A 9500-nucleotide genomic window follows, 5' to 3' on the forward strand; every position below is an offset into this window, starting at 1 on the left:
CTGTAAGAAGTTGAAGAGGTGGGTGACCAGAGGAACATGTGAGGGCGAAGCAGAGAGAGATCACTGTGTTAGAAAATCTTTCTAGACGGTAGGAAGGTAATCCTCGAGAACGTGGGAGACCATTGTCTACTCAACAGGGGTTGATGACTAACTACTCTGCCTCTGTAATTGATATGGTCAGACTCAGTGGTTTCCATTGCTAGGTCAAATGAGGTGAGACAGTGTTGATCTGTCACTAGGAAATGTCAAACACAAACGATTCAATGGCTTAACAAAGAGTTTATTTACAGAGATCTACCAACCTATTAAATAAAATAGGAAGAATACAAAAACAGGAAACACTGAATCCTCCAACGAGTCCATGATGTTTGGAGGCAAAAGGGAAAATATATAATGGAATGAAACAGTATGTAAAGGAGGAGGGCTCTTTCAGTGGTGGCAGATGCTTCTTCTCTATTCCCCAGTCGGTCTCACAGGACCCATTTGACACTTGGCTGCCCCCTGGTGGTCACTTGGGTCACGTCTCGATCAGTGAGTCCAGCTGCTCCTGAAGCGAGGCCAGCTGTTGGAGCAGAGATTGGGAGGGTTGATTGATGCCTAATGCCCGGGTGTAATTAGTAGGCTAAGTGGATAATGATTAACACGTCTTCCAACATTATTCCTTTTCCATTCATTTGTCAATACAAACAGCAAAACAAGCTGATGTGAAGACAGACACAACTTGAATACAGATCCTTGGATTGGTGTTAAGAGTTCTTGACAATACCAATTAAGATCGATTTAGATTGAGTCAAAGAATTGACTTAGAAATAAAGAAAACCCTCGCCATTGGATGTGTAAGGATGTTCAGTTGCTAGATGAAGACAATGGCAGTTCAATAAAGTGCTTCTTATTTTTTTTTTAAACGTGTTTTGGTGTGCTTGTTTGTCTATTCAATTCAAGCATCTTAATTGCACTGTAATGTAGCGACAGTATACTTTCCCGTTTGCATTCCTTTATAGAAAATTCTGCTTAATACCAAATGAAATGATCAATCATAACCAACAACAGCATATGAACTGATGCGATTTTAAATGCACCTTCCCGTCTTGCCCAGCCAACCTTACCTGCTCCATCTCTCCTCCTGATGAATGATTTAATTGAGCAGAGCCTGATAGCGGTTCTGCTAAATAAGAGCAGAGTTTAGTCTGTCTCAGCATTAGACAGTTCCCTTAGCTTGTTTTGATGTTTGAAATTGGAGCCTGCCGTTGTGCCGTTGCTCGTAGTGAGCGTATCTTTCACCTGACAGAAAGGCCATTTGGAATGCCAGTCAGATGCCCGTGACCTTTTCCTGTGGCTGGGATAATAATGGTGAAAGATAGAGAACTCAGCCAGCCGAGCAGAGAGCTGAAAAGTCTTGGTAAAACAAGCCGAGGCTGCCCGTGTCTCACACGTTTTAAATCTGCCCCGAAGAGCTGTTGGTGGAACTATGAATTTTTATGTTTTTTTCCCCCCCGTGAGGAACGCACAAAGGGCTGATGGCAGAAATGTAATATTTATGCCTTCTAAAAAAAATTACATCTTCAAGTTGCCCTGCGGTCAGAGTTTGGGAAGTTTGACATGCAGTAGTTTAGAGTGGTTATATTCCACAAAAATACTTATCCCTCCAAGGTTGCATCAGTGTGTATATGTATATATATATATATATATATATATATATATATATATATATATATATATATATATATATATATATATGTGTGTGTGCGCGTTTGAGTGAAAGAGTACAAGACTTATTTTTGAAGGCCTATATGAAATCAGTCTGTGGTCATCTCACTCTGCTATAAATGACTCAAATGTCATGTAAAAGTTGTGTCCATAGCTCACTTTCAGCACCTGGTTCTCCACCTTCATGATGAGGTCCTCCTGTTGTTTCCTCCTTCAGCTTGGCCTTCACACCGTCTACCTGCACCTGGTACTCCATCACTACAGGAGGAGGGACAGAAGAACCATTTACAGCGTCGGGTTTCCTCAAAACACACAGGTTTCTCAATAGCTTAATGGAACCGAGTGTATTTCTCATCTCCACTCCTAAAATCTACATTGAGTGAAAGCAATAAGCTGGACATGTGTCATTTTGATCCTCTTTAAGATGCGCATGAAGCAGGGAAAGGAAACATTAAAAGGTGACAACGTGTATGGAGATTCAACCCACTGACTTCCACACACAGCAGCACCAAGACACGGCCATTTGCTACACGGCAACTGAAATTGAATAAACCGACAAGGGCCTCTGATTTGCACAAATCAGAACACACAAAGGACATGCTTCCTTCTTCCATCAAAAACTGTGGCAATCAGGTAGTTTGCCTCCAGGAATCAGCAGTATGAACAATAACAAAGCATAGCCCCCGCCCCTGTTTCGGTGAAAAGCTGAGGGATAGGGCTGGAGAAATGTGGCCACGCTCTAACTCATGGAGCTATGGATGCAAGGACTGACCATCCATGTTATCAACATAAACATGTTTTGGGGCTACATAGTGTTTGGTCACATTTACTTTGTTTACAAACATTGGAGTAAAACAAGCTCATATTTTGGGTTCCAGTGGGGTATGCCAGTTGAACTAAGCTCATTTATCAGTGATATTCTTCAAGAATACAGCGCCTTCAGAAAGTATTCAGACCGCTTACATTTTTTTTTACATTTTGTTATGTTACAGCCTTATCATCGTTGCCCTCCCCCCCTCAATCTACACACAATACCCCATAATGACAAAGCTAAAATATATGTTTTTTGAAATTGTTGCTAAGTTATAAAAAATGTAAGTATCACATTTAAATAAGTATTCAGACCCTTTACTCAGTACTTTGTTGAAGCACCTTTGGCAGCAATTACAGCCTTAACTTCTTGGGTATGACGCTACAAGCTTGGCACATCTGTATTTGGGGAGTTTCTCCCATTCTTCTCTGCGGATCCTCTCAAGCTCTGTAGGTTGGATGGGGAGCGTTGCTACACAGCCATTTTCAGGTCTCTCCAGAGATGTTTGATCGGGTTCAAGAACGGGCTCTAGCTGAGCCACTCAAGGACATTCAGAGACTTGTCCCGAAGCCACTCCTGCGTTGTCTTGGCTGTGTGCTTAGGGTCGTTGTCCTGTTGGAAGGTGAACCTTCGGCCCAATCTGAGGTCCTGAGCAGGTTCTCTGTACTTTTCTCCGTTCATCTTTGCCTCGATCCTGACTAGTCTCCCAGTCCCTGTCGCTGAAAAACATCCCCACAGCATGATGCTGCCACCACCATACTTCACATAGGGATGGTGCTAGGTTTCCTCCAGATGTGGAGCCTGGCATTCAGGCCAAAGAGTTCAATCTTGGTTTCATCAGACCAGAAAAGCTTGTTTATCGTGGTCTAAGAGTCTTTAGGTCGCTTTTGGCAAACTCCAAGTGGGCTGTCATGTGCCTTTTATTGAGGAATGGCTTCCGTCTGGCCACTCTACAATAAAGGCCTGATTGGCGGAGTGCTGCAGAGATGGTTGTCCTTCTGGAAGGTTCTCCCATCTCCACAGAGGATCTCTAGAGCTCTATCAGTCAGATTGACCATCGGGTTCTTGGTTACCGCCATGACCAAGGCCTTTCTCCACGATTGCTCAGTTTAATACATTTGAAAAAATGTCTAAAAACCTGTTTTCATTTTGTCATTATGGGGTATTGTGTGTAGATTGCTGAGGATTTTTTTTAATAAGGCTGTAATATAACAAATTGGGGAAAAAGTCCAGGGGTCTGAATACTTTACAAAGGCACTGTATATCCAGCAATAGGCCAATTTAAAGTGAATCCAACACCAGAACCAGGCTGAGGTTAATGTTAACTGTCCATTCTCTGGCGCACATTGGCTCTCATTAGTAGGGAGATGGCCTGAAAACACGTTATGTGGAATCCGTTGAATTCAATCAAAGAGTATTGATTCTAAAAAAAACGTGCGACAGATGTCATGGGCTCCTCATTAAAGGCACTAGTTTCACAGGCATGTGTGTGGACAGCCACAGCCAGACTTTGACCCATTAAAAGAGGCAGCCCTACAAGAGATTAACGGAAAGCTGCAGGACTGGGATGCAGCATTAGCTGTGTGACGGACAGCTCCACGTGAGCCAGTGAAGGTGCACCGAGCTGACAGAGAGCTAGCCCAGCTGTGACTGAACCAGGCTGCAGGAGGAGAGAGAGAGCACCTGTCAGTCTTCTGAGTGTGGCGATAACTGGAGATGAAGAGATGGAGACGTCTGTCTGACCTAGAAAACTCAGTCTTACTCTAACTTATGCTCATTTGTGTAGGGTTGGGTATTGCCGTCCTCCATTTTGACAAGGGGACATATAGAGTGGTTCATGTGATTTGATGTCCGATCTTTTTGTCTGTCCTCAGGCGGTGCTTCTGTTCTGAAATTACGCCCACGTATCAGCCCCCCCCCCCCCCCCCATCCTCTTCTCACGTTGGCTGCTATTCCAATAACGTAGACAGATAATTCTGATAGGTGCCACGTTGATACCAATTACAAGACAATCACTCTCCTGTTAGAATAGATATGAAAATGTTATTGCCAAGGAACATTTTGTTGCCAAAATGGAGACAGGATGCCAACGTCTGAATATGTACGACTGCAATCCCCTCTCTCTCTCCCCCTTCCATCTGTTTAAATTATCCTTTTTTCTGTTTTCAGTGTTCTTACGACTCTCCACCAACAAAACACAGTCTTCCCTGTAGGACAGTTATGGACCCACTAGGGCCTACTGTACTGTGCTGGGAGTGGGACAGTGTAAGGCTATGTGACATACCGTTTGTTCCAACTTCTGTATGGGTGTTGTTTGGGGAAAATGGTTATGTTACAGTCTAATTCTTTATAAATGCCTAAGTACTATACTTACGGTACGTACTGGAGTGGAAAAACACTTGTTTAACTTAGTTGCGTAGGCCGTGAGAACGGATTAGAACCTGGTCTTGTTTGACAATGCTTTAAAGAAGTGGAGCCAAGTCCCGCTATCTCTCGTGTAACCTTGCCTCCCGTCAGGTGAGGCAAGCAGCTCTTTGTGTAGAGGTATATAATGACTGTGAATCCGTAACCTTTGAGTTCCTCTCCGGTTTATCCTGTGTGATCTCCCTTGCAATTGCTTGAATAAACTCTTATTAACTGGATAATGAGCTCTGCCTGATCCTTGGAACGAGTTTTCCTCAACAGTGGGGTGGCTCTCAGGTGGTGGGAGAGTGGAACGTGTTATGGCTCTCATTTCAAACATCAGCCACATATTGAATACATGTATTACGTTAACTGTGAGCCACTCCGTATGGAACCAAAGCATCTGCTATATGACAACATCAAAGTATTATGTGAGAGGAGCTTGTTGTGCCCACGTCCATGGTGCTTACCAGAGGAGCCATGCCCCATCTGATGAGTCCAGGTTGACCAGACAGCCTTTGTTTTCTGCCTCCTTGGTCTCATCCTCAGCTATCACCTCCCAGCCTGAACACCAGGTTAGGGAAACATTGTACACCAAACACTACCTCGCTGCTTTCATTAAGTTATGTGATGTTCCAACTATTACAAACATACTGGCTTCACTATGGGCCAACAATGATATATTAAAGTTCCAGAGTCCCTTTAAATCAACACTCAGGGAGCTGTTGATGCTGTACCCCAGGGGTAGGCAACGCTGGTCCTGGAGTGCCACAGGCACTTCATGTCTTTGAGTTAACCAACCTTGAAGACCAGGTTGTCTTCAATTTAGATGACCAATGAACTGATCAATTAGCTCAGTTGGTCAGGTGTGGTGCCTAGTTGGAACAAAATCCTGCGGCATGCCAGGAACAGTGTTGCCTACCCCTTCGGTACTCTGTTCTGTGCTCTTATTCTGTCCTGCTGCTGTATCGTTTCATTGCAGTGCTAACACGAGAAGGTGTTGGTGCAGGTGACATTAAGACATTAGCAGGAGTCAGTTCGGGTGAGGCCCGAACTGACTCCAGAACAGCTACAGGCTGTTGTGTTTCATTTACGGTGTATGCCTTAGGCACGTGTCAAACTCATTCTACGGCGGGCCGAGTGTCTGTGGGTTTTTCCTCCACCCTTGTACTTGATTGATGAATTAAGGTCACTAATTAGCAAAGAACTCCCCTCACCTGGTTGTCTAGGTCTTAATTGAAAGGAAAAACCAAAAACCCGGAGACACTACACCATCCATGGAATGAGTTTGACAGCCCTGATCCAAGAGATACTGATACTTAGATACAGCATTAGAGAGAGTGAGTGTGGGATGTGAGGGTGAGCGAGTGTGTGTGTGCGCGTGTTTGCCCCAGTGCGTGAGATAAAAGGACACGGACACTAACGGCCTCTGCGTCAGTGCTTAGCAATCTCTTTACCTTCTCCATGTCGGGAGACTCGATGTACTGCAGAGGAAATCAGATTACATTTACTTCTGGCCCCCAGACTACTGCACACCGCCTCGGCACACAACACTACTGCACACACACACACACACACTGCCTTCAGAGCGAACATCTGGCCATGTGCCAGCAAACACATTTAGAATAAAACAGGGAGCCAAATCGATATGGCCCTGCACCTTAAAGATGATTTATTCAAAAGACAAAGTAGGAATCTTTTCTCTCATTCGCTCAGTCACTTGGATCAAAGCGTAGTTAGATTGCTTTTATGCATATCTTTGAGGCAAATGAAGATAGGCCTTTATTTACACTGAAGAAGAATATAAACTCAACAGGTAGAGTGTTGGTCCCATGTTTCATGAGCTGAAGTAAAAGATCCCAGAAATGTTTCATACGGACAAAAAGCCTTTTTCTCTCAAATTTTGTACACAAATCTTAACATCCCTGTTAGTGAGCATTTCTCCTTTGCAAAGATAGTCCATCAAATCTAACAGGTATGGCATATCAAGAAGCTGTTTAAACAGCGTGATCATTACACAGGTGTACCTTGTGCTGGGGACAACAAAAGGCCACTAAAATGTGCCGTTTTGTCACAACACAATGCCACAGATGTCTCAAGTTGAGGGAACGTGCAATTGGCATGCTGACTGTAGGAATGTCCATCAGACCTGTTGCCAGATAATTTAATGTTCATTTCTCTACCATAAGCCACCTCCAAGAGTATGTGGCAGTACGTCCAACTGGCCTCACAACCGCAGACCACGTGTATGGCGTCATGTGTGAAAGTGGGTTGCTGATGCCAACGTTGTGAACAGAATGCCCCATGGTGGCGGTGGGGTTATGGTATGGGCAGGCATAAGCTATGGATAATAAATACAATTGCATTTTATCGATAGCAATTTGAATGCACAGAGATACCGTATCGAGGTCCTGAGGCCCATTGTTGTGCCATTCATTTGCTGCCTTCACCTCACGTTTCAGCATGATAATGCACAGCCCCATGTCTTAAGGATCGGTACACAATTCCTAGACGCTGAAAATATCCCAGTTCTTCCATGGTCTTCATACTCAGACATGTCACCCATGGAACATGTTTGGGATGCTCTGGATCGACAGCGTGTTCCAGTTCCCACCAATATCCATCAACTTCGCCATTGAAGAAGAGTGGACAACATTCCACAGACAGCCTGATCAACACTACGTGAAGGAGATGTGTCGCGCTGCATGAGGCAAATGGTGGTCACACCAGATACTGACTGGTTTTCCAATCCATGCCCCTACTTTTTTTTAAGGTATCTGTGACCAACAGATACATATCTGTGTTCCCAGTCATGTGAAATCCATAGATAAAATTTGACTGATTTCCTTATATGAACTGTAACTCAGTAAAATCTTTGAAATTGTTGCATGTTGTGTTTATATTTTTGTTCAGCATATATGTAAATCGTAGTTTACTTCCGCTGCTGTTGCTATTTTTATGTTGTTTTATAATAAAGGGCCTGGGACGAGATCCCAGCATCATCTTAAGAGAATATTCACGAGAAGAAGGGAGAGAGCGCTCAAGGGGAAACGAATGTCAGTAGCTCTTTTTTTAAATTTTTAAATATCTTCTTGAATCTTCTCTTCCTTGTGTTCTTCAGAGGACAGGTGGGAGACCAAAACATTACGATTTAAAGTTAACAGCTCAATCAAAAAGCAAACTTCTAGACCTGCTGAGGCTTGAAGTTAAGTCTCGGCAGCCGGGCTACATCGTGCTAAACTCAGCAGATTTCAATACAGAGGGGATATAGTTCTACTTACTGCCATGGTTCCACACAAAGATCTTGACCTTGTCTTTGACCTTCTTCTTCTTAGGGTCTACAGTACCAGTGGGCTCCTCCAGGGGAGCGTAGAGGTCTTCATCCAAAGTGCACACCAGCATCTGCCGCACACAGAACAGGGTCAATGAATATCAGTTCATTATAGACCAAAGAGCAAAGAAAAATCTACCTTTTAGAATGCTTGAAACGTCTACAAAAAAAAAACGATAATATGCGAGGTCATTATCAATACAGAATAAAACGGTCTGAGTCATAGAGCAGACACGGCAGCTGTTGACAACTGGTCTATACACAATCCTACTCACTTCTATGAGCGCATCCTTCCTGTCTTCTAGAAGGACTGTTTTCAGAAACTCCAGGATGCAGGACAGATCCACCAGTAGGGGATGCGGTCCATTCTCACGACGCCATGGTGACCATCACCTGGAGAGGGAGAAGCATGTCATTTCACGCTTATGTCATTGTCTATGCCTATTAGCTATGTCTATTGATATTATACTATAGATGCATATGCTATATGTCCTACATGCCTGGTAAGGAATGGACATTCTCTGATGTGATGCTGGGAGGTTTAATTGAATAACCTCATATGGACCAAAATGTTCAAATAGGCTTTAGGGTTAAACAAGGTTCTTCCAACTTTAGTTTCAAATGGCTTAATCAGCATGATTAATGAGGCCACTTTACAGTATCCTTGATTTGAATTATGCAAATTACAAAGCCTAACTTTCTACATCAAGTGGGGTAATGGTGAGTGAACAGCTAGGACAACAAGGTACACTTGAACTTCTACCTTTATTTAACTTCTACCTCAAATTCTTATTTTCAATGATGGCCTAGGAACAGTGGGTTAACTGCCTGTTCAGGGGTAGAACGACAGATTTGTACCTTGTCAGCTCAGGGAGTTGAACTTGCAACCTTTCGGTTACAAGTCCAACGCTCTAACCACTAGGCAACACATGAATTGAATGAGTTGAATAGAGCTTGACCTACCATGCAGTTCTATGGAGAATCTGTCTTTGAGGTTCATGCTGCTAGATTGGGTAATCCGTTTTATCGTTGAGGCCTATTCTTTTGACAGAGATAATGCAAATTAGAAAGACATCCATTACCGACTTGGTTCCTGGCATGGCAAGGGTTAGGTTAGATAAAGGGGTTAGGTTAGTGAAAATGCAAAAAATTTTGACATTAATTTTACAAAAACGCCTTTACAGTTCTGAGCCATTAGCTTCGCCCATGACTGCCTCATGTCAACTACAATCCCGAAGCTGCGTTTTG

The 9500-nt window shown here is 43.5% G+C and overlaps 1 protein-coding gene across 1 annotated transcript; it reads right to left on the minus strand.

Annotated features, from left to right (window-relative positions):
• Positions 1–5387: 5387 nt before the first annotated feature.
• On the minus strand, positions 5388–9252 carry LOC129858625 (transcription initiation factor TFIID subunit 7-like). The gene is made up of 6 exons (XM_055927935.1): positions 9216–9252; positions 8626–8645; positions 8203–8323; positions 7999–8053; positions 6336–6409; positions 5388–5485 (listed from the first exon to the last, which is right to left on the minus strand). Exons 1-6 carry the CDS (start codon positions 9250–9252, stop codon positions 5388–5390), a joined length of 405 nt encoding a protein of 134 aa, XP_055783910.1.
• Positions 9253–9500: the final 248 nt, after the last annotated feature.

This window comes from Salvelinus fontinalis, chromosome 6 (assembly GCF_029448725.1).
Source record: "Salvelinus fontinalis isolate EN_2023a chromosome 6, ASM2944872v1, whole genome shotgun sequence".
NCBI lineage: Eukaryota > Metazoa > Chordata > Actinopteri > Salmoniformes > Salmonidae > Salvelinus > Salvelinus fontinalis.

Excerpts from the sequence above, each read along its gene's own strand:
- LOC129858625 (XM_055927935.1), bottom strand. The coding sequence starts at position 9,252 with ATGAACCTCAAAGACAGATTCTCCATAGAACTGCATG. Across the intron at positions 8,646-9,215 it reads ATTCTCCATAGAACTGCATG|GTGATGGTCACCATGGCGTC; the intron begins GTAGGTCAAGCT and ends CTCCCTCTCCAG. Across the intron at positions 6,410-7,998 it reads TTCAAGAAGATATTTAAAAA|GCAGTACATCGAGTCTCCCG; the intron begins TTTAAAAAAAGA and ends CTGATTTCCTCT.